A 26,842-nucleotide genomic window follows, 5' to 3' on the forward strand; every position below is an offset into this window, starting at 1 on the left:
TTGATACTATTAGCCATGTAAAAGACATCAACGAAATACTGATACCTAATACTTATTTTCGACTTTTAACTGAACGTATATATTTACTATGCTAATTATAACTGAACCGACTGTCTATGACAAAAAGTAAAAAAATAACAGCCTACCTTCATTTTGAAGAGCAATCAGCGGCAATATTATTTCCGGGATTTTAAATCCTTCTCTAAAATGTTTCATTTTGCGTCCAATTTCGTTATCACACTTGTCCCAGTTTGTCTTTTTTTTCACTACTAAACTGCACCAGAAACTTAAATTTCTTATTTTATTTTATTAGCGAAGCACATTTGCATGATACGATTCACGAAACACAAATGATTACAAAGTCAACAACGACACTTATTAGCAATGTCGAAAGTAAATTTTAATACTACAAAGTCAATAGGGTAGTTTCCAACTAGTCAAATCAGTTACTTTTTACTAAACGTCAAAACACGTAATTACTATGGAATTTGTACGAAAAAGCACACTGTGACGTCGGTGTGAAATTGTCGCACTTATTTTACGTTTTTCTCGATTAAAATTCATAAATAAATTATATTGGAAAAAGAAAATGTTTTGCATTACTTTTTAGGTGTGTGTTTAATTAGTAATCAGAATTTTACAATTTATCTTGAACCTAGTGCACGATCCAATTCTAGAGACCAATTATCTACAACTGCTATTTCATGATCCAAGTATTTCTAAGAAAAAATGTAATAAATATGCTGTACACTTTTTCAATATAAATTTTACTGCTGTTATTATACAGCCATTGCATGATGAACTAAGTAGGTAGGTAACCGTGTTTCGCCTGGCATATTTGCCCAAACGTGACGATAGATGGTGTGCCGTATCTCTAAAAGAAAAAATTAAATAAAAAAAATCTCAAATAAAAAAACTAAATTTTGCGTAATGTTTACTTATTAAGAAAGAGAAGAAATAAAAAGGCCATTCTCATGATACAATAATAATTATTATTTATTCATAATGTATAAGTATTTGAATACATCAAAAATTTTTGGTGTAATACGAAATCCGCTATATACGCGTATATCTGGCCTAAAGCCTGTACTATGATAGGCCAGTATGCTCTTAAATGTATTGTACATTTTCAGGAATGTACTAAAATCCTACTTCTACATTACTCCATATCATGTAGCTCTAAAACCTTAATTTGAATTTTACAAGTTATAATCTTTAAAATTAAATTATAAATTATCTAATACATAAAATTAAAATCAGTCATTTACAAAGCATATTAAAAATATTTTACAACAACTACAAGTATTAAAAACTTACATGAAAAGTTTTTTTTTGCATTGTTACTTTATTTTTCAAATATGGCTTATTGCACTTAGCTGAAATAAAAATGTGAGACCTTTTGCTCCTGTATCCAGGAAGTTTTTTTTTTATGTTACAGTGCATGTACTATTTTTATTTTATAATAAATTCAAGATTATAACCTGGCAATGGAACAACGAATCGATTTTTTATACTAATTAAATTGCACGGCCGTATATTGTAACAATTTTAAAATTTTGATATTTTATGATATTCTTAGAAGTGATAACAAAACTTAAGATCATATAATCTAATATATTAATACAACTAAAAAATGGCATACATTGATAGTGCACAGTACTACTACAATATTAAGTAGGCTGCCTAACTTTGGATAATTCATTTTTTTTATAATTTTGATAGTATATATTATAAAGTGACCAATTATAGCTTAACTATTCGAGAATTCACTAACCGTTTAACAGATCAACGTTTGAATAACTTTTGAATAGATTATCGAGCCACTAAGTTTCTACGTCTATGCAAACTTTATGAAAAACATGTTTTCCCCTGTTTTTGAAAACACGATGTACCGCTTTATACAAATTTACACGAAAATGTTGGAAAATAATAATATTGAATTAATTTTCACTCCTGGTAGGACATTTACATACATACACATACATAATCTCACGTCCCATTAAAGTAGGCAGACTAACAAGTCGTCACAAGACTAGCCTTCAATAGGATGAACTATAAGTATTATTACCAGATGACCTACCTATCACCTATAATTATATACGAATATATTATATAAATGCTTAAAAAACATTTTCTTGTATTTAAATATAGATCGCCATCTTTGAGTCAGCCATCATGTTTTTTTTCTTTTCATTTAATTTCCAACATTTTCTTGTTCTACATGCATATTTTTTATTTCAAAGATGTTATCTGTGAAACCATACCTACACTTCTACTGGGTAAAGTCAAGCATCATTATACAATATGACTGGTAAATTGTCATTATCTACTGATAGCATTTATAAGTAGCCACAGGAGAAGTATTATAAGTAAGTATTTAAGTAATTCACATTTTAAAATGTACTTACTTAAAGTTACATTTTTAATAAGACGGTCTCTCGTGTAATGATTTGAACAGAGAAAGCAATGATTCAAAAGTCATTATTATAAATACCTACAAACTAAAACCAATACTGTCTCGTTATTTAAAATTTACACCTACGGAACCCTAGATAAATCACAAACATTCATAACGGCATATAAAACTCATTGCTACATACTTGTACACGACATATTTACACAAATATACAACTTTATAAAACTCAGCGGCAAACATTCGGTCCAATATCACACAACGGACATATCCAAATTATAAATAACGTAAAAAAATCTATATTTACAACTGTCATATCAACCATGACACTATAAAAAATAATAATTAAAATTATCATACAAAAACATCCGTTAGAGAACACGCAAGGAAATTATTTTCCGCAAATAATTCCGCGTTCAACCAAGGCAGTGACGTCATGTGTTAGATTATAAATTAAATGATAATAAAAACTTAAAAAACGCGAAATAACTAGAAATATTGTGTGATGAATTTATGATGAAAGATTTTTGTACTTCTGTAGCTCGAATAAATTGTTGAAAATACTTTGCGGTTTGATGCGACTTTCAGTCCCGGATACATTCCAACTTTAATACGACTACTCACAAATGCACGTCTATTAATATACCTACTACTTAGTACAAGTAGACCTAATAATGCCAAGTATCAAAATTTCTCAAACGATCCACATACATACATACATAAACTCACGCCCGTAATCCCTAATGGGGTGGGCAGAGCCACAAGTAATCAAAGACAACTTGCAGCCACTGTTGATACGATGTCGTAAGCTGGATATGATGAACCTTATGGTGATAAGGGATCAGCCTATCGCCCGTAACATTAGTCCATCATGTTAGAGGACACAATCCCTCTGTCGGTTTTTACGACATGCCCGGGAAGACAAGCAGCTGAATGTTTTCTATGTTTTTTATTTGCTCCCAGAACAGCATAGAAGCACAAACGATCCCTTTCTCTATAATTCCTTTACTACCATGCTTGTCAAAACGAGAGAAATTCAATCGCTAAAGAAACTTTAACACAAGGAATACGGTATCTACCAAACTATTCCAGTACAATTCGTAACAAAAATCAAGTCATAACAAAACTCCATACATCGAGACTGAAATATCTATAAAACAATAGGAATCCTCAAAGCAGGGATGTGCAGGCTTAAGAGACCATCTGCCTGTGTCCATTCTGTCCATTGCCACTCTGTGAGGGGAAGAGGACGCCTTCATATGTCACTCCATTGAGTTCTATTGACACTACCAACTGCTGGTCACCGGTTGTCGCGTCTCCTGGGAAAGAACGTAAGTATTAGAAAACGGAAATTGATAAATATATTTGATTCAGCGACTAGTAGTCATGGGGCTGTGACAAAAGTTTACCCAGTTAACAGAGAATGTTTTGAAACGACGCTTTTCTGGTATCGTAGTTATTGGTACTGATATATCATTGTAAAGCTTTTCACTGGAAAATTAGGGTGTGTTCTTTGATAAAATGTTAGTTATGAAATGTTCTTTGCAAAAAATGTGTTTTGGTAACATATAGGTATAGGTAGGCCTCTTCGTCTGCATAGGATTACCTATAATAAATAGGGTTAGATAACCAACTCACCTCTAGTAGTAATCTTAAAAGCGGCGCCGTTGACGCCATTAGCGGTGTTCCCGCCGTTGAGCTGCGGCTGCGTGTGCGCCGGCAGCGAGGCGGGGCGCGGCGGCTCGGGGCGCGGCGGCGACTGCGGCCGCGGCGTGCGCCGCTTGGCTGGCGGCGGCGGGGAGCGGCACGCCTCGCGCTTGCCGCTCACGCTTGAATTTGGACTTTCACTTAGATTCAGGGCCTCTCTGCGAGAGAAAGAACGGGAACTTTTGAGTATTTTTAAACTTTTGGGCGTAGACAAACAGCAGACAAACTATTAGTTATCATAAATATTTTCTGGGACTGGCGATAAGCGATACTAAAAAAATAAGTGTCCCATAATATCACGAGAATTGTCCGAAAACTGTAAAACTAATCAAAATGAAATATTTCAAAGAGTAATCTTTCTAATTCGTGCAAAATTGTTCAAAACAGATTCTAAACTGGATGTTTATGATGAGTTCAAGTTCCCAAAGCAACTTCAAGAACTATGTCCAACTTACCGTTGCGGCTCGAGGTCCGGTTGCGGGCTGTTGTTGTTGTTGTTGTAGAGAGACCAGAGAGTCAGGCGAGAAACGTCGATAGCACTGAGGGCGGCAGCGTCACGCGGCGACATCATCGGCGCTGGGCCGTTGGCGCCTGGAGGGGATTCTGAGCCTGGAGACACGAGGAAAGCTGATGTATCAGTCTAGACAGAAGTTGACTAGGGCATTGAGGTGATGAGGAGCGTAATGGTAGGTATAGATCAGATAAAAGCGAAAGGCGACATCATCGGTACTAAGCCGTTGGATGTAGGGGATTCCGAGCCTAGAGACACGACAAAAGTTGATGTATCAGTATTAGACAGAAGTTGTCTGAGGTCGCGAACTTCAGATGTCAAAAGAAAAGGGTCTGATGATAGAGGGTCGAATATGTCATTAACAGAAAGATGTTTGAACCCTATTTTGATCTTTTTTGAAATACCAAAGTTCTAATCTTCTTCTATCGTATGGGTTGTGTGGCGGATTACCAACCTCATCAACCCTGGTGTCAGGGTTATTAATGAAGCGCCAAAGGCCCCTGATATGGATCAAATAACGACTACATACTTACATCAGTAAGTAGTAACCAGAACTAACGGCTTAACGCGCCTATCGATCATCTTACTTTCGGACAATCAGGTGATCAGCCTGTAATGACCTAATCAAACAAAGTAATTTTTGTAATATGTCCCCACCGGGATTCGAACCCGGGAAAGTTCTAATTACAAATCTGATAATTATTCCAAACTTAAAAGACAGCGTACTCACCATTCCTCATGAGCTCGCGTTGCGTCTGAATCATCTTCATGTACTCCCGCACCCTGTACTCGAGGTCATGCTGCGTCAGATGCGGCGCGTGCGGCGGTAACGGCGGCAGACGCGGTACCCCCGCTACTCCCCCACCCAGGGATAGCGACAGCGGCTGCATGTGTTGGGATAGTTGGGCTAATGATGCTGGCACTCTGTTTAGAGGAGGCTGGAAGAAAAAAAAAACAAGTTTAAAAACATCCGATACCGACTACTTTTTACTAAACATCAAGTTTTCTATTCTTCAGTTGTGAACTCCTCCAGAGGTCAAACAAGACCAGCGGTCCTGCCTATTGACTCATATCAACAGCCGGTAAGTCTGTGGTAACAATTTTACTACGAACCCAGACACCACAATCCCGCATTGAAGCTAGAAGAAAAGATGATGATTAATATGCTCGTCGCGGCTTGATAACAGTGATGGGATCAAATCCGGCCCTAGTTGAAATTTTCGTGCTGTGGTACACCGGCTTGCTTCTCAAACGGGGAGTGCCAGTTTGAACCCCGGTAGCAGACTTGCAGCAATGAGTTATTCATTTAACTTTTGTGCAGTTTTTACTAACACAGTTGGTTTGATCACCTATCGCGTTGGTCCAAAGAAAGCTCAGTGGGGTGTGAGTAATACTCAGGTCATCTTACGATGGATGTACCTCTTCCTACCCCTAGTCGTGAGCTTATGTTATGTTATGTTCTACGCCCTTACTAGTCTATCTGTATATTTACCATGGCAAGCGCGGCCTGAGCATCGTACTGGCCCGAGGCGCGGCGGCCCTCTCTCTTGTTGCCTTCGATGGCTGCGTCCAGCTCGCTGCGGGTAGACAGGTTCTTCTTCTCGCATTCATAGTCGTACAAGTATTTCATGTACCTGGAAAGATAAATTAATAATTGTTATGGGCGATAGGCTGACCCTTGGCACTATAAGGTTCATCATATCCATCTTAGGCCTTCATATCTACAGTGGCTGCAAGTTGTTTTTAATTACTTATGGTTCTGCTCACTCCATTAGGGATTACAGGTTTACAGGTGTAAGTTTATGTATGAATGCAAAGATAGAGGGTATATAGAACGCTACACAGAAGAAAGAATGAATAAATGTGTTGGAGTGTTCGTTTAAACACCGAATCCTAATACCTGAAGGTATTAAAGTAAGAATATCAGGGCCAATAACTCTTTAGTATTTTTGTGATAGAGTATTTTTCTGATAGATGTTGACAAATAGTACTTATTCTACCCGAACATAACTAAATGCAACGGCTTTTCGGTAAAGGTACTTAGTGGAACAAAATAAAAAAGATAATAATAGTTTTAAGAACAGTATAAATTTAATAATAAATCAGAAGATTACTATAATTGGATGTCACCATTCAATCTCTTTAAGTATCCAAAGCGATATAATAATGTCTGTAAGTCAATGTACTCGAAGCATGACAACCTTATAAATCATATTTCAAGCCCAATTATTATCAAAAGCCTATCTTTCAACCACATAAAAGAACGCCTGTTACGTCCTTAATCCTATTCTTATGAAGAGTCAATTTTATTCGAGCATATATTGTCAACCGTTCGTTACCATCACTCATATTAAGCGCTCACATTTTTAATACGGAATACAATAAGGAACTTTGAACGCCCGACGACATAAAAACGCGGCTACCTTTTCATAAACTGTCAAATGTGAAAGCTAAATATACGACATTCGTCATTACCAGTCTAATTTTATGAACGTTCACCGTGCCCGAATCGTTGCATCGGAAGCCATCACAATATTACCGAAATAAGTAAGTACCTATACACTTTCCAAATGGGTGTCACAAATCTGTATTCTGTGAAGTTCCGACTGGAGCTAACAGCGTACCAGTACTGTCTGTAGCAAGTCACAAACAAGCAGATTGTAATCATAATGCAGATGTTGCGTTCAAAATCCACGCGTCGTGCGTAACGGTGCACAGTTTGAATTAGAAATGTACGCCACCTTTATGCAGGCCGACAAAAGACGAGGTGAAGGAACTCTCCGAAGATAAATGAGAAATTATATCGGCTGAGATGAGTTAGAGGTTATTAATTATGAAGTTGTCATATTGTCGCGTCGGACGTTCACGTACGGGGCATTGTGATGGACTCTTTGTCTCCACCTCGTGAGAATTTAAATGGACGATACAAAGAGAAGGCTTAAAATATGGATCGGCGGCTCCTGACCCTCTATGGGACCACACATGGCCTATTGAACTCTCTATTACCAAAATACCAGATCAGCTCGAGATTTAAACGGACACAATACAATCCAATACATTTCATCGACTTACGATAGCATAAAACGATGTCGGAAGACGTGGAAGCATTTACGACAACTATAACTTTAAGCATCTATTTTGAGGTGTTAAATGCATTGCTTATTGTAACTTTGCTCTCGATTACAAGAAATGACAAAGCAATTTCAATGAATCTGTTCATGTTATGGTCGACACACTTCCACACACATTACTTTGCTACAACTTATTAATCATTAAGCATTTACAATGCTGAATTCATGTGAACATTCTAGATATTTCTGTAACTGTACGTACAAATAGTGCTATCTTCTGTAGATACTAAAAACAATAACGGAATTTTAACTACTTCCATCTGTGGTGAAGTAAGCAAGATATTATTGCAAATATCTACTTATTTATGTCGGCATACTAACTACAGCTGTTAATTGCTATTATTTGTAAGTACTCTTCTTCAATTGAAATAAAAGATTTTCAGCTTGAATATCCTCAAGATGCTTGTGGGTTAAAAACACCGTTTGTTATTTCAAACTATAAAAAACATATATCTTGATACTCACTGAGTGCGCAGTGTGAACGCGGCAGATGTGATAGATGACGGTAGTCTCAATCCCTTGATGATCTCTTGCCATAGCTTCTTGTTGATGACCTCGACCAACCCGCCCCGGGCTATCACCAGATTGTACAGCTCATACAGGTCCAACACTGACTTGGCCATTATCGGCAGCCGGTTTATCGGAGTGCCTGGAACAATGAGATTGTTAAACTTAATATTGCTAAACTTATGATTGTTTTGTAAGAATGTAAGCACAAGACTGAATCGGTAGTTAGGACTATCGTGGCGGTAAAGGCTGTTTCGGTTTTGTTTGGTATTTTATGCTGTTTGAATGCTTTCGCTGTAGAGAAATCTTTAAATTATTTGTTGGTTGGACTTGGTTACCTATGATTTGTAGGAATATATACCTATACAGGGTGTTAGTAATATCGTAACGAAAACTTTGAGGGACGATTGAGACCATGATTCTAAGATGATATCAAGTGGAATTTTTCGTCGCAAAAGTATGGAACAAAAAATAATTTAAAAGAAAACAAAAATTTTCATGAATTTTCCGACTGAAAATTCCACTTGATATCAACTCAGAATCATGGTCTGAATCATCCCCCTCAGTATTCGTTACGATGTCACTAACACCCATACCTACTTGTATGGCTACAGTATGTACTTGTGCGGAGTGTAAGTGACATCGTAACGAATACTGAGGGCGATGATTCAGCTGATTATTCTGAGTTAATATCAAGTGGAATTTTTCATCGCAAAAGTATAGAATTGAAAATAATTTAAAAAAACTAAGAAAAAATCATGAATTTTGCGACGGAAAATTCCACTTGATATTAACTCAGAATCATGGCCTGAATCATCCCCCTGAGTATTCGTTACGATGTCACTAACACCCTGTATACCGTCCGCTTAAACCAACTGTTACATGGCAGCAAACAGACATTCAAATTCCTAGAAATATATTTCAAGTAAAGGCATTATTACCTACATGAAAATAAACATAATAATATATTGAAGGGAAATATTTAAATAAAACGGAAACGCGTCACGTAAATCATAAGGAAACGTGTTAATCACGTTGTAGATATTGCGTAAACCGACTCTATTTGCGGTTGTAAACCCTTTACAGCGTACTTCGTAAGGGCAGTAAAGTGCGCAGTGTGAGGAATCGCATCGCATCGCACGATAGATGATTTACGAGTGCGCGAGCGAGTCAGATCGCGCGTTTACGACGGACGGATTTAGCACACTCGCCCGCGTGGAAGACGACCCGTTTGCTCTTAGCAGATTGTTCGCGAGATTTACAATTCGGCTACGATGACGCGCCGAAGGAAGCCCATTTCGTAACGCAAAATTTGTTAGAGCAATTGGCAAATTGTTGGCCCGCCAGATGGTGCCTACTTCCCACGAATGATAAATAAGCAATAATTCAATCTTGTTAGTACGTAATAAATTTCCGTATGTTGATCAAAAATATAATCGTGCGGAGTAAAGCAGTATGTTATCGTCCTGTGAAGTCTTCACAAGTTGGCTTCCCAATAATACCTCTGCAAGCGAAGCGAACAGTGAACGACATCAATCAACTCTCGCTTAATTGTTGCAAACAATTTATTCTCGAGCGAACTTCCAACGCTGAGTATCTATCGAGTTAAGCCTGTCGTCGCCTCCCTCGCCCGTTCTCGATCGTTTATTGATGAGAGCGAGGCATTAGCGAATACCTAAACGACTATTTGTCAATCCGTCTTCCTGTCTGCCAGTTAATCATTCTGCTCCCCTGGTTATCTGGCCCGGGGGTGAGGTGAGGCTCGCGGGGTGGGGGTGACGTCACCCGTTCAGAGATTAATTGCCACGTTTATGTTTAAAGGGAAACGGCAGAACGTGATGAGCCAGAATTGGAGCAAATAAACCGGCCCCATTTGCTATACTGTGTGTTTATTTATTCATGAGTGATCATTACGAGGAGGTAATTCCTCTCGATCGCTGTTTCCCAACTGTTTGTGATTGTGTTTTTGTGAGCGTAATGAAATTTCATTTTCTTGAAAGCCGACTAACTTCATAGCAACATACATCATAGGTACATAAAGATGATTTCTTCGTGTCTGAGATTTACCTTAAATAGGGATAGGTACATACTACATTAAGGATCATTACCACCGGAACTCATCAGTCGATGAAAGCTCGTGCCACCCACTCCCGTCTCACAACGTTGACAACCTTCATGCAAACGTCGTCTACTTTGTTGCTTTGTGCATCAAACGGTAACTTTACGATGCACAACACCCCTTCCACATTTCTTACAGCCTCATTTTTCTTCATTAATTACATTTGTTGCTGTAGCTTTCGCTATAGCTTTTTGGTATTCTCTTTGTTAAAAAAAACTTATTTAAAAAATATATATAGACAGATTAGATAGCAATGTACCAAAAGTAAGTCATGGATTTTGGAAATATATTTTTGTCGATTTTCAGATTACGTAATGAATAGACCAAATGAATGAATGAATCATTATTATTTTAATTAGTAGGTATTCTTCTTCTTATATCGCATGTGTTGTAAGGTGGATTATAATTAGTGATAATTTCAAAATACAGAAGATAAAGGACAGATCATTCAAGGAGGGCTAAACGCTAGATTCCCAGTAAGTACAAGTTTGCGAGGTTACAAAACATATTTAGAATTACAAGCTAAAGTGTGAGTAGTACCACAGGGCTCGATGTTTGGTCCATTACTATTCCTGTAGTACAGGTCGAGTTAGAGTGGCCGGAGGGTTGATAACAGCACCTTTGATGTGCGGACGACGTGAGTCCAGCGATCGCAGCCAATTCCACGCCCAGCTGAATTAATGCTTCCCGGAACATGCTCACCTCAAGCACTATATTTAATGCAAGTGTTGCGAATCGCCGTTACTGCTTAACTATTTACTTACATACTTAGATATTTAATCGTCAAGTGTACGTACTTATAAGGAACGGCCAGCATCTACCATCGTAAAATCATAATTCAGCGTAACCGAACAACATATTATAGATAAGCTTTTTGTGTTGGAATGGATTTTAAAATGTAAACGGATAGTGTTTACATAAGTCGAAACAAATTACTTATAAAATGTTTATATTGTCATATTTTATAGCAGGCTGTAAAAGAACGAGAACCATAGATATGCAATAATAATGACATTAAGGTAACATGGGAATGGAAGACAACAATACAACATGCGGATTGAAAACACACATGATAAGGCACGCAACATTCCTTGTAGCGGCTTCCAAGCTAAATTGTATAAACGTGGAACTTGTTATCACACGAACCTAGCGCTAAAAGGCCCGTTATCCGGCTAAATAACACCACGGTTACGAGAACCCGACAAAAGCTATTGTTTATGAAAGCAATCACCCCAATAACGATTTCCACAAACCGCCTCCCCGCCCTGCGGCGGAAAACGCGCGATTCGATGCGGCTGCGCCGAGCGCCGCGCGCGCGCTGTTTCCATAACCCGGCCGAGTTGCGACGCCGTGCGGCGCGACGCACGCGCACGCAACTGACGACTCACTCCACGCCATCGCACAACCCGTAATTTACGACCTATGTCAAATCGCCGGCAGAGCCAATCTAATCGTGCCCAATTGTGACAAATTATTGCTTTTCCTACGAAACCTTATGCTAAATTCGTATTATGATTTTCACTTTATGGTGGTGCTTTATGGATCTTTGTATACGAATAGTATGGTGCTACAGTGTTGCTTGTCGATTATTCGCACCTCACTCGATATTTATTGGCACTCGATGTCGCTTAGAAGAGCTAATTCTTTTGTACAACAACTCGCGGCTATCGTAAATCGCAACTCGAACGCCCCCGGCCGCTGATAAAGGATTGTAAATAACGCACGATTAGCCGGCTAATCTCCTTTAAGTGTTGCAGTTTGCAACTTTGATTTGCAAGCTGATTTTACGACGAGATTAAACCAAGGTTGCCAATTTTATGAACCATTTGTGTGATTAAATTAAAAATGCATTTTTATTGCAGCGAGGTGAGGTGAGTTCGCGCTGTTATTATGATAAAGATGACAACTTATGTATAATAAGTAGTTATTAAAAACGGCCATTGAAATGTCGAGTGTTTTTTACACGTGAAGTGCGGAGTGCGGAAAGTGGCCGCCTTCTGTCGCGGTGGCCGGCGACACGGGCGATAATCGATCGGATCGACATTCGACGCCTACCGCTTATCGAGAGCTGTATCAAGGCCCTTTATGCCCCTCAACCCCGCAGCCGGCCAATGAGAGGCCGCCGTGAGTCGCCGCCGCTCGCCCATTGGTCTGATACGCTTTTGATTGCGCCGCCCCTCTCGATTCACGACACGATCAATCTCAATTGCTCGCCTACGCCGTATCATACCGACTTATTTGTGTAATTACGACAGGCGAGCGAGAAGTTTATGCGTTTCGATTTTATAACGAACACACTTTGGCATGACTTCCAATAAATATCGAACTGTAAAACGACTGTGTAAGAAACAGTGCGGAACAAAATTAATAGTCGCCAAACAATCATAATTCACACTAGATAAAATAAAGTAGGGACCTATTTAAATCAGAAATATGTACTTACAGTATGTGTGAAATACGAAACAGAAGCGAATCTACCGATGTAGCCATAAAATGTTTACGATTTCGGATATAAATTAAAGTTAACGCGACAAATACAACGCACATCTAATGCGAATATGATTTATAACAGCGAAAATTTCTAGAAACTAAGATTCCCAGAGCAAATGCATTATGTTAAAATTTCTAAATATAAACACGAAGGTGTAGAAACAGATTTTTTAAACATTAATACGTAGGTAGGTACGCAAAATAAAATAAGCACATACCTAATTACGTAAGTATTTAATACTTTGATGAACATGACAACAAACGTTTAAAATAAAATATCAATACATTTTCTCTTATTAAAGCCAATATAAGTGCTTCATAAAATATAACAGTAGATGTTACCTACTTTTATTTTTAAGAAGTCTATGAATGACAGTGAGTTCATTGCGACAGCTGTCAGAGTAAACGCGCGGAGAATTTATAGTAGTGAACTGGCAAAAATCTAATTTAGAATAGTTAACATTTGTTTACATCAATTTTAATTCAATATTTTTGATGTTTAGATGAAATTCAAATTTTTATCAAAATATTCGAAGAAGCAAAATATATCTATGTGAAAATACGTGGTACTTAAATTAAAACTTGGAACATGTTGTAAGTCACTCGGAAACATATTTAATACTGAAGCTGAAGCGAGAGCTCATGAACGACCGAAGTTACCATAACTCAATATGTATTTATTGCTTGTACAAATTCCGAGAGATACGGCGCGAAAATGACATAAGGCCGAGGATCCGAGGATCCGACGATCAATCATGACAGGCAGTAAACCCGAGAACAATCCAGCGTAATTCCGACCGAGAGACATTAAAACGGCGGCCGCCCTATCCGGTGCAACATTGTACCACATGCGCACATGCCGCTTTCTTATTAGAATTATTTCCCAAACTATTTTTTCACTCCAGTGAGTATAAATATCACTGAATCCGCATGATAATACATACCATAAACCATCATTGCTAAATCACTAACCACCGATCTTTTAATGTTATAGAAAATAAAAAGTCAATAATGACACTAAAAGATCTGTTCCGAGTCAAAATATTGTGAAACCATTAACTTTTAATAACACATAAATCATTTAAACGGACGCAAATCAAATCTGAGAAGCATATTATTTAAGTATTGTATCGCCCAGTGGAATTCAGGGGGCCATTCGATGTAATTGGCAATCATTCAGAAAGAATATTCTCTCGCTCCAACAATCAAGACAAAGGCGGCCGATAGTACCTACAGGCGAGCCATTACAGGTCAGTACCCATTATTATGCGATATTTTCGCGGGCACGACCCTCTGATATCCCGTACGCTCACATGAGACGGCGAATATCTGTAATTAAAGGCTGTAAAGTTGATTTACAACTGAGGCCCGAGGATTGAACCCTGGGGAACGCCTCGACCAATCGCGTGGCTCGGGCCCGTCGCACCTCGCCTCGTATCAATTTATTAGAAACGAATGAAAATCGCGGCTGCGGTGGCTTCGGGCGCGATAATACACGTCCTGCGGTCGCAGATCCCATTTGTACGTCGGCGGATCGCGGTGGATAGTATCGAAAGCCGTTGCGTAGTTTACGATCACCGCGGGGACGGTAACACCGGCAATAAAATTGCAACAATGGAAATGTCGGATGCGAATGAAAGGCGACGCAACTACGGCAGATCATTGCCATGAATGCAACAATGGAATCCTCGAACGATGGTGGCACCTATCGACAACCGTAAACCGTAAAATTCTAACAAAACCTAGCCGATGTGTGACGACTTGGTGGATATGAAAGCTTAAAGTAAGTCAACCTATAGGTATGATTTTTTGAAATTGTTACCCACTTAGATAGGTAGTAAATGTATTCTCTGTCCTGGTGTACCTATTGTCGTATACATATTATGTGAAATGTGTATTGAAAGGCCGACGACCTCACGCTAACAATCGATATAAGCAGTGCGCAGTAAAACTTAAGTTTAAATGTCTAAGAGAAGTAATATAGGTATAATACAACTATCTCCATACACGGGCAATGAGGGAATACTACGAGGCTTCTCAGATATATTCGCCAATAAGTCTCTGCGATGATCGATGATAAGTATTGTTCTGGGTCTCTCCGAGTATTCGTCCACTTGCAACATTATATCTGGAAAGTAATTATTGGCATTTGTTTCCAAATGATAGTATCCTCTGCGTGAGATGTATGTAATTTATTATTAACGTAGTCATGTTGGTGCTTTTTATGGGTGCGGAGAAAATTGACCGTCAAAACGAGTCGGCTGGCCTGCTTACAAAGTTGCCTCGCCGTAATTATATATCCGAGATTATTGTATAACGCTTTCCAAATCAAACGTCGTGTTTATTATAGTATTCTTCCGAAGCTCCGTCTTTCACCTATACCTGAAGCCTGTTCAGAGTTTCGCATTGTTACACTTTATATGCTCACGTCTCGCCTATACTTATTTTTACGACTATCGTTTTGTCGCTTACGGGAATCGTAAAATATCATTGGAAACCTTTAATTTTCTTTATCATTCCTTTTGCGCATACAATGTTGGTAATCGCCGTCCTACATTGTAGGAACATGATGGAAAATAATTTATGTCTTTTCATAATAGTAATGCGCGATAAAGGGGAAACTGCGAAGGTAATAAACGTTTCCTTTCGCATTCAATTCCATTTTCAGACTTATTGAACGTCGCGTTATTTGCGGACGAATACTAGAAACATAACTTTTATCACCCTTTATAATGCCTCGCTATAAATCAAGCAATAATTTTATAGGAGTTACACAACATACGAATGATGTTATTCTCAACACAGTATTCTTATAGCAGTATGCAGACATTGTTCATAATAATAGTCTAGTATAAGATACCTTCAAATGTTGTTTCCTTAACGGAAAATACAGTTATTTCCTATAACTAATTACCACACATTCTTTCTTTAGGTCACAGGTGGCAGTAAGCGTCACAAGAATATATAAGTTTTTGTATTCTGTGGTAATTGGGTACAAGTCTCGGTTGTCTCTGGCGTTTGAGACGAAGGTGTCGAGACTTCCATTGCCACTGTGTATGCCGAGACAAGTTCCATCGGACATTTGAATGACAATTTGAATTACAATACTGTGGCGTCCTGGGCGTGACTAGGCGGGATTCGAACCGTCAAATATTGAATGGTGGACGGTAATAGAGTGGAGATACAGGATCGTTTAAAATAGAATCCAATGATTAGGTAGTTAGATAATGGAATACAGAAGGAAGTCAAGCCCAATACATCGATTATAGAACAACGAAAGTGTTTAATCATAATAATTCAGATGATTAAAGGCTGATATGAAATGTTTAAAATTCCATACACTTATATATTAACTTAGAAAATCCAACAAATATAATCAGTAGGCAAAATATTTGAAATAGTACTTGAGTCACAATACGTGCACAACACCAAATTATTATTCGCTGCAAACTTAACAAAAGCATCGAACTGCAGTCAACAGCAAACAAGATCCAGGACTAGAAAAAAAAGTTAATACGACCATGAGACAACAAAGCCTTATAACATATAACGGAAATAAAATAATCCGTAGTGCAGTGACAAAAAACAGACAATAGAGTCAAAGGGCAGAGGATGACAATGCAATGCTCTTGCGCATAGAACGAATGAAACGACCACAATACCACATTAGCATAAATAGACGAAGGGTGAGCAGTAGGTGAGAGAAAGGTGGAAGAGGGTGAAAGATTGTTTGACTTGCTACTTTATGTAAGTATGTAGCAAGTATTATTATTAGTAAATGCTTAACACTTGAGATTTATGAGGGGGATAAAATTGACTTAGGTAGGTAGTGATTTATCGGTAAGTTTACTATGCTACTTGTAATCTAGGATTACTTTGAATCTATACCTGTTAGGTATGTGAAGTAGAAATGAAAGGGTACGTTAAATTGTTCTTTGAAAGAACGTCGGTATCGAGTTTATCTTCGTTATAAGCTAAATTAGTTTCATAATCTGAACTTCAAAAAGAAGTAAAACTACCTGCATACGGTTGTATAATTTATGCTAACCGTTACAAATGAAACGCTAAGGGCTGAAAAGTGTCTGAATGCAGTAACTCTATGATACACTTATTCGGTAGAGAGCTATCAGGCAGTTTAATTTGTTTAGGTTATAGTAGTGAATGAGTTATTATCTTAAGCAGTTTCCACTAACACAGTTAGCTCGACCATTACAGATGGCGTTGCGGCTCACCACCTATCACGTTGATCTAACAGAAAGCTCGGTGAGGTGTGCGTATTCATCTTGCGATGGATGTACCTCTGCTACCCCAATTGAGATATAGTCGTGAATTTATGTTATAGTAGTAAGTGTAAGAGGTCGTAATTCTTATTCTTTCGATTTCGCAAGACAATCATATAACTTCTTAAACTCTTTCAATCACTTACATAAGGCAACAATGTACCTTTCATCCTTACATTCACAACTTAACATATCGACTGATCAGTTTCGAAAGGCAATCACTTAATGAACTCTGGCATTTGAGATAATCTAATAAGGATCAATAAGCTTAGTAGTATCAGATTTCAGATAGCCATACAATACTGTATCGAAAGTAGCGTCGGGATATGGCGTGTGTTGAAAGCGTTGAAAGTAATATGTACTTACATGCACTTAGTATCGAAAGATATAATCTGTAAGTATTCAATTTTGAAAATGATTTGGAATGGCCTCTGTGGTCCATTGGTTGAGCGTTGGACTCACGAACCAGAAGCCCCGTGTTCGAATCCCGGTGGGAACATATCACAAAAATCACTCTGTGATCCCTAGCTTGGTTAGGACATTACAGGCTGATCACCTGATTGTCCGGAAGTAAGATGAACCGTGCTTCGGAAGGCACTTCAAGCCGTTGGTCCCGGTTACTACTTACTGACAAGGCATGTCAGGGGCTTTTCGCGACTCAATAATAACCCTGACACCAGGGTTGTTGAGGTTGGTATTCCACCTCACAACCCAAACGATAAGAAGAGAAGAATGATATTGTTCAAAATGATAAAATTAAAATATGATTTGAACAGGTTTAATAAGTTGGATTATACTTAATTCTATAAAAAATAATTATAGCAATTCGATTTGTAGTTTTTGAGAAATGCATGCACAATACACCTGTTAAGTTTGGAAATTCTTTTTTTAAAGTCGGTTAAAAAGAAACTCGAAAAGAATTTATAGCAAAATTGTACGAAGAAGCAAATGGAATTCTATTGTCTCTGCTTACCCCGGTGGGAAATAGGCGTGAGTTTACGTATGTATGTATGAAGATGGAATTGGAATAGTAATAAGTCGAGTACATAGCTGAAAGTAATTACAAAGACTGATTGATAAAGTAAAAAGACTTATTTCTTAATAATAATAAGTAGTAAATAATAAGTTCAATACAGATATTTTTATATCTAGTTTAGGTATCAGTCTCACAAAATAATATTTTTATTGGTCTTCTTATTCAATTGTTTAGTCTTAAGAACATCTTTTTCTGTACTTTAATTATGTATTGTGAGAAAATATTTTTTATAATAATTATAGCTACAGGTACTTACCTAACCTGTTGGCTTTCATCTAAAATAGTAAGTACATTGTTGAAATTAGTGTCAATTATTGTTATCTCTAGTTCAATTTTGATTTGTTGTGTAAGTGTTTGTGTTTGGCTGTATAAGGATTAAGCTTATCGAGGCATAATATCTACTTCCGGCGACCGGCCGCGCCCGGTTGTCTAACTCTTTGCACTCTAGTTGATTCATATACTGCCTATTTATTTCGGAAAAATATTGGATAATTGTATTAATTTTATACTTTAGGATTATTTTGACAAATTGACACAATATTAAGATATTTTTTTAACGGTTGTAAAGACGTACCTACACATAAACAGACTACTTACTTACATAAGTCCTGCTATTGGGTACAGTCATGACCAATATCATGTACCCACTTTAGAACCCTGTCGCACTATCATATTTGACATTTAATGACACTTACGGTTTAATTTGTTAAAAAAGTTAATGTGACATGGTACTAAAGTGTATACATATTAATGCTCGTGACCGTACATGCTTCTCTTGATCCTAGAAAAGGAGGGAGAGAGAAATAGTTGCGTCTCACATTGATTGTTAATAAGCTTTTTTACATTATTTATATTAGCTTTAAATGGGACTTTGCTTGTTAAGTATCGCCTTACAAAAATAAAACTTTTTTTTAGTAAAATAATAAATGATCATGGTAACATTTTACAGGTTAGATAGAGTTCCGTTTGCCACCATATTTTTTTTTAATTCTCGTTGTTGTGAGAAACTCAAGACTCCCGACCGTCTTCCACCGAATCACGTACTCAGAAGAAAGGGAAACCAACTTAAACTCCGGGTAATGGTAAAGTTGTAAATTGACATGTTGTGTTGTAATGATGACAACAACAGATATATTACTTGACAATCATAGTTATTACTGACAGCTAGACATAGGAAACAAATACATACATACATACATACATAAACTCACGCCTATTTCCCACCGGGGTAAGCAGAGACTATAGAACCCAACAAACAACAAACAAACAAATAGAAGAATGTAACTGCATTTTACTGCTATTGACATGGGTATATCTATAGAGTTACACTTAAACCGAAATGTAGACATTGTAGCCGACGATATTGCGCTTGCCGATGCTTGTTTTTTGATTTTCTTTACCTACAACTATTCTACATAGTATACCGAATGCTTGTTTGAAATACTTAAATATAATTTTATTATTTGATAGATAATTAATTTAGGAGGACGCAAGAGAACTATGTATATAGGATCGAAGTCTAATTCCGCTTTACATATCTGCTTAACCCGAAGAGAAATAGGCGTGAGTTTATATAGGTACGTATTTATTATTTTCGATGACGTTTTAATACCTAAAAATCTTATTTTTATCCGTGATAAGTTACATTTAAAACGCAGATTGGGTCATATTTATAAACACCTTTGATGTGATTCTATTCTATGTTTTATTGAGACAATCACATCCCAAATATATAAACAAAATCTTTGGATTAAGTCTACATTTTATGTAAGTATACAAGATTATACAAGATATATACAAAAAGGATAGCAACACTAAATAACTACGGAAAGCTTTCAATATCTATTACCGAGCTATCAAACAAACTTTGCTATTACGGTCAATCTATCTACTATAATGATTCGCAGGCCCGCCCAGGCGTCAGGGCGGGCGGGATGCACAGGGCGGATCCGTACCGCCTCCCTATCATTTTTATTAGGCGTTCGCCCTTGATACAATGTATTAAAGTCATTATTCCAACTATCGAAAATAAAAAAGATACCTATATAAGTTTAGTTTTTAATAAAGTTTAAGTTTGGTTTTTAAAAATCATTTTTTATTTTGATGAGTTTTTTTTTATATTAAGCCTTTCAGAATGATACGCTGTAAGATAAATTCATTACTTATATCGTAACTGATTTTATAAAAAAAGGATTGAAATAAATACTTACATAATAAAAGAACTTGTATACTTATTATAAAATATAATGATAACTATATAACAATGATTACTATAGTATTTATCAGTGATAGGTCTGTTCGGAGTATGCGTGACTTACACCGTAGTCTCACGGGTTCGAATCCCGGCTCGAGCTCTAAACCACCAACCAACCAACTTTGGAGTTTGGATCATAGATTTTCAGGATTTGTGCCCGTTTAATGGCAAAAGGAGTTGATACACGACATTATACAATACACTTCTGTTTACCTATTCTGGGCTACAGGCATTATGTTGGGTTAAGCTGTAATAACTTTAAAAAAATGGTTACATTTTCTTCTTTTTTCGCGATGAAAAACAATATGTTTACACCCAGACCACAAGTTTATAATTCAATATTCAAAAAAGGAATTGGCAATGAAAATTCCCGTTAACGTCAAGCCGACATCGTGGGAAACACATACTTTGCAGATACTGTGCGGAAACGAGATATCTCGTAGATATGTATCAACAAGATAACAGTATCCGGCGATTGCTCGCGAGTGCCGGAAACACACTATAAACGTATGTATGTACATAGCACCTCATACACGAGAATTCGGCAGAACCATCAAAGATTATCGATTTTTCTTTAGTTTTCGGGAAAGTTTACTAATATTTGTCATGCTTATTCACTCGACAAGTTGGAAGTTTATTGTTAATTTTATATTCAATTACTTATTGTTAATTATCAACAATCCATTCTGACCAGTTTAGTTCAGGAATTGAAAGCATCCCAAAATTGATGCGAAAATGACCCTCTCTGCTCTTGTATAATACTTACCTACACATTACTGAGCGATATTTAAATGTATAGATAGATATGTAAGCTACGAAAGATATCAAAATAAATATCTTAATACGCATTTAAAACTGGCAATACAAATTATGTTATGACAACTCCGGAAACGTAACACGAGGCGCAACTTCGACCGCCATTCCGATATCTCATTTTTAAATCCACAATTTGATAAATAATCCCTTTCATCGCACGAATTAATATCAACGCGATAGCTGAGACGCATTTCCCGGTGATATTTATCTAGTAGATCTTGACTCAATCTGGTGGCGACTAAATCGTAGATTTTTGAGTCGGAAGCTCTGTCATCGCCGCCCGTAAATAATTTGGCTAAGGCCCCATGGCGGGCGCGAGAGCGGAAGCGGAAGCGAATGCGAATCTATCAGGGTAATTTAGTGTGAAACACTTACGATATTTCATTTATCTATTTATCTGCAGATACCACCTTTTCCACTTACTACGATCCTAACACTCTGGCTTCCTCCGTTCTCTGTTCAAATAATTTATGCATGTTCACCTGTCCATCCATCCAATAACTTTTAACAATTATTTTGACGTATCAAATAAAGTGTCAAAAGGTACTTTAATAAGCGCAAACCGTGGACAGATAAGTTTGTTATTATACTTAAAATAACATCAGGTGAAATTGAGAATGGAAGTTATGCTCGTTTGAAGAAAAACAACAAAACAGATAAAAACATACAACATTAAACAAACATACATCGCTTTTTCAATGTATTAATTGAAAATTATGATTATAATATTAACGTTAATACCTAAGCACAGAACATTTACAAACACGCAGGAAACTTGTGCTTTAGACTCTTCGGCCAAGTAGTTAATGTCATCTGCGGCAAATCTACAATAGTCCACGTCAAAAAAAATGTGCATTTAATATAATATATATAGTATGTACTTGCGTGTATACAGTATGTACATGCGCAATACGTTACACGCGTAATTAGCAATCCGCTACCGCTCACGCTGTCTCTTTCTTTATATCCGAGGCCTATGACTGTTTCAGTGGAGATAGGGAACGAGTGGGAGTGAACAGAGGGGGGAGGGAGAGATAATTTGGCCGCTCATCCATCAAGCCCACCTTCGCTCCGACCTGGATTCATTTTTCAATTATGCTTTTAAAAACGTACCGCAACGATTGCACAGTAAAGTCAAGTTTTGTCCGTGATGGCTTCATTGGTGTATAGATGTTACTTTGAACAGCGTAAGAGCCCAATCAATTCAGGATTTGAATATTATCACCTCTCTCGGAGAGCACTACTAAATAAAATATGCGTCCTTTTCTTATATAATGTATATTTATATACTCTTCTTCTATCGTGTGGGTTGTAATTACCAACCTCATCAACCACGGTGTTAGGGGGGTTTATGTACTATAAACGGTAGTCAAATAAAAGTAAAATAATTGTCACCAAATACTCGCCACGACTCAATTTCTTTAAGTAGGTAAGTGTGTAGCCGTATACATTTATTCGGAAGTATCTACCTACTTATTTGGCTTACCAGTCCTATATAAATATAGTAGTGTTACGTCTCGCCTATGGTTTATCAAAATAGTCATCATTTTCATAGCGTTATCCCCTTATCACAGGGTCCGCTTACCTAACACGATTTGAAAGATCCGATTTATACCGAAGCGACTGACTTTCTAAACTTACAACCAGCGAAGGGAAAACCAGCAACAAACCATTTCTCGGAAATGTAGGTTTCCTCACGATGTTTTCCTTCACCGCTAAGCACGTGATAATCATTTATAATCCTAATATGATTTCGAAAAGAAATTCGTAAATCAATGGACTCGAACCCTGTGACCTCACAGAGAGAGTCAAGCGTTCTTCCAAAAGGGCAACGACGACACTTGAAAATAGTATTTACTCTTATTAGTGTGACTAAAAACTTAGTAAATATAATAGGGTGTTACAAATCCACTCTGCGCACCACTGCTTTCTCAAGATTTCATGGTTTATTTTGTTCTGGTCTGCCATGACGGGCTAGTCTCGGTAATATAATATAACGGCTTACATACATCCCACTTCTGCGCACAAACTTCTCCTTATCGATCAGAGAGAATGGAGCTAAATGCATTATTGGGTATAAATTGCTACCTAGGTACGAAAAAAGTTCGTTTCCGAAAACTGCCCCCACCTGGTATCGAACCCGAAACCTCTATTGTTTACTTAGGCTGAAAGCAGACCAAAAAGTTTCTGCATCGAGTACGCACGGTCAAGGTATACCAACCGTTACACCAAGACATCATCAGTCTTCTTTGAAGATAGGAGCTTTATGCTCCACACTCGACTGGCCAAAACATCGTATAAAGAGTAATGCTTTGTTAACATGCTATAATACTCGTGTAAGTTAAGAATAGAATGTTGTGCTAAATACGCGGTGAGAGATGACAGATGACATAATAAAATCTAAAATTGTCCAAAAATAATTTATATGAAATTGTGCGGAAAATTTAGAACATTCGCAAATATCAAACTATCTTCAATCCAAAAGTTGCCCGTTAAACGTTAATAAACAAATTAAAATATCACTCATAAAAATTAAGTGTTATGTTCTAAGAGAACGGTAGATTAAATAGAGAATGATAAATACTAGAATCTCAGAATATACCTTTGAACCGTTTTAAGACAGTAATTAAACAGAAACTTTGTAAAAAAATATGATTGTAATGTTAGTGATTATTTAGAAGATATGGGGATTATTTGGTATCAGGCGGCCAAAATTCTATAATAATATTATATGTTTTTTTTAAGAACGTCTAGGGCCCTGTGTCGAAGTTTTTCTTGCAGCTTCTTTTCCCCGGCTATCAGGTTGTGAGAAGCTGCAGTAGTTTTAGGTGGATGAGACGTTCGTAATGTAAAAATGACGATTCAAAGTATAACTATGTTACGTACTGAATAAAGATATTTTTGAATTTGAATAAAATCATGAGAATTAAATTATATAATCGTCAATTCGGATTCCCAATTGAAGTCCTTATGTGTGTATGGTCTGTCAAGGACGTCGTTGTATCTGATTAAGCCTCTTACACAACGCGTGTGTAACACACAAGGTAGCACTCAACGAATTCCAATAAAAACAACCCAATATTTTCAAAAAGTAAACCAAAATTGAATTTGTAATATTAGCTCAACGTAAGCATTGAAACCGAGCCACAACACGCCCAAAACAACAATAGTCTATCGACAAGGCGAGAACAATAAAGCGCTTGATTTATTTTAATAAACTAATTTATGGGCCCTTACAAATTGCCCTCTTGACGGCTGCCTTATCCAGTATCGACTCGATAAAATCGTTGTCGATTCGTCGATACGCGCGTTATTAATGGCAGACTCATTGTGTATGTTAATGAGAAAACTCGAGTAAGTATTTACAAGAGGTTTTGCAAGGAATTAGTCCCGTCACTTTGTCAGACCTCTTCTTTCTAGTTGCTATAGCTCTTTTCTCATCTTCTCCTTCATAAACATCATGTTAAAAACAGTTTTTCATAGTTTATCTTAGAATGAAAGCAATAAATGGTATCATTTATTACCGTTACTGAAGTAAGAATTCTCATAAACCACTTTTATTGATCATTATTCAGTCATACCACAATAACCCTATCTTAAATTGACATGTGCACTCTACAAAAAAATAAGAAGTACAAACTGATTACAGATCTGCTTTCATCCAATAAGCAAATGTCCAACTTCTCCAAGCGATTCGATTGTTAAACATGCTTTCCACAAGAAGAGCCAACAGCGTCCAAAATATCTTATCGGATCACATAAAGCAATCGAGTACGGCCGCACTCGCGAGATAACTCATCTTTTCTCGCTCGTAAATCGTACGGCCATAACTCTCAGGGTTAATTACGAATAAATAAATAAATAATTGAATGTGAAGCCGCGGGCTAATCGATCGTGTCCGAGAGGTGCTAACAAGGGCCCGCCAGCGGTCGTGCTCGCGATAATGTGACTACCGAAATGTGGCCAATATTCGGCACCGCGTACGATTTGACGGGCAATGTACCTAAAGTTATTGGGTGAGGAATCCGCAGACTGCTCGTCTCGAGACGCAATGATTCATAGCCAAGTGAATTACTTCTTAAATCATACTCTATTCTCCACACATAAACAAAGTCAACAACAATCTATTTCCATCTTTTATGGTAAGTGTTTCGGTCACTTACTTCAATCCTTGCAACATTCCGTAACAGTACCACGCAACCTCGTTGTATCTCTAAATTAGAACGTCGTTAATAACGATATCTACAAGTTCAAACCCACCACCATACTCGTTGATGAAACCGATATCCCATCCAAAGATAGCGAAGCACGGAAGCCTGCTATTGTTTTCTCATCCATTTTCCGAGACGATTGACGCGTATCCATTTCCTCGCCGAGAATAGACCGTGACTATAAAATAAAGGGCGTCTTTCATCGCTCGACGTCCATCAGATATCCAGACGAGATGTCACAGATCGCCGGTCGTTAGAAGGTAATTAGCCCGGCGATCACTCACCGCCGTCTATTTAAATAGTTGGAAAAATAAATTTATATCCAGTGGGATGTGGCCTCAGTGTGCGACTCGCGAAAATTCGAATTCGGATTCGAGTGACAGACGTCTGCCGATCTAATAGAGCTCACCTGTATTGGCGGTGATTTCTGAAAAGGTGATCGTTTTGGTTGATACCTCATGCCTCTGCTGCACTATCGGCGATTACAGACCGTTTACAGGCCACAATGGATACCTACCCGTTCCGCCATCATAGTGTCCTAGTGATACAGGGCCTATCATAAACTGCCTATATACGTCCCACTGCTGGGCACAGGCCTCCCCTCAATCAACCGGAGGGGGTATGGAGCATACTCCACCACGCTGCTCCACTGCGGGTTGGTGGAGGTGTTTTTTACGGCTAATAGCCGGGACCAATGGCTTAACGTGCCCTCCGAAGCACGGAACAGGGCCTATAACTTTACCTAATTAGTTACAGGTTGCAATCCTAACTGATTTAATAAGTGCACATTGTCCAATAAGCAATAAGGTCCAATTCAGTACGTTATTAAATTCAATGTTTGAGATTTCCAATTCATTGGTACTAACAGAAATGTTACCAAGTTAAAGAGGCTACAGTCCCGCCTCAGGGGCCGCGCTGGCTGTAACTCACCCATTATTGGAGAACGTACCATAAAATATCACCACTTTGTAGCCCTATCCCAGCTACAGATATACGATGCCAACTAATGAAAGTCCTCCTCAATCAGACGACATTTCCATATCTGTTATGATATCTACGTAATGGCTCCAGTTCTTGATGAAAAAATATTAGGTGGCAGATACACTATCTCACGCGCATAATTTGCGAAATAAGGAGGTATGCACCAGAGCAATGAATAAGTACTTAAAACAAATCACATAATAATACAAAAAGAAAATTAAAGCTACTGATAAAGTTGATCTTCAAAACTCTTTAAATAGAGTCACACAACAATAATGAAGAACAGCACACGACAACAGTAAAACATGATGGATCAAATTTATATCTTCCGACGCGTGTGATTTAGAGCCAAGTGTTTATAAGGCATCGCAGGCGCGAAACCTGAC

At 37.6% G+C, this 26,842-nt stretch overlaps 1 protein-coding gene across 5 annotated transcripts in view; it reads right to left on the bottom strand.

The window, feature by feature from the left end:
* Window positions 1-969: 969 nt before the first annotated feature.
* The window catches only part of LOC126374347 (protein dead ringer), a 150,971-nt gene continuing 125,098 nt past the window's right edge, over window positions 970-26,842 (bottom strand). For 3 of the 5 annotated variants that reach the window (XM_050020949.1, XM_050020946.1, XM_050020945.1), the window contains 6 exons: window positions 8,228-8,411; window positions 6,124-6,265; window positions 5,362-5,569; window positions 4,576-4,747; window positions 4,052-4,278; window positions 970-3,732 (listed from right to left, as the gene is read on the bottom strand). In XM_050020949.1, coding sequence (XP_049876906.1) covers window positions 3,605-3,732; window positions 4,052-4,278; window positions 4,576-4,747; window positions 5,362-5,569; window positions 6,124-6,265; window positions 8,228-8,411 — 1,061 coding nt within the window. In that variant the 3' untranslated portion in view covers window positions 970-3,604. The remainder of the gene's footprint in view (window positions 3,733-4,051; window positions 4,279-4,575; window positions 4,748-5,361; window positions 5,570-6,123; window positions 6,266-8,227; window positions 8,412-26,842) is intronic. The other 2 variants (XM_050020947.1, XM_050020948.1) reach the window with 2 other exon arrangements.

The sequence above is a fragment of the Pectinophora gossypiella genome, chromosome 17 (genome assembly GCF_024362695.1).
Source record: "Pectinophora gossypiella chromosome 17, ilPecGoss1.1, whole genome shotgun sequence".
In the NCBI taxonomy this organism is placed as follows: Eukaryota; Metazoa; Arthropoda; class Insecta; order Lepidoptera; family Gelechiidae; genus Pectinophora; species Pectinophora gossypiella.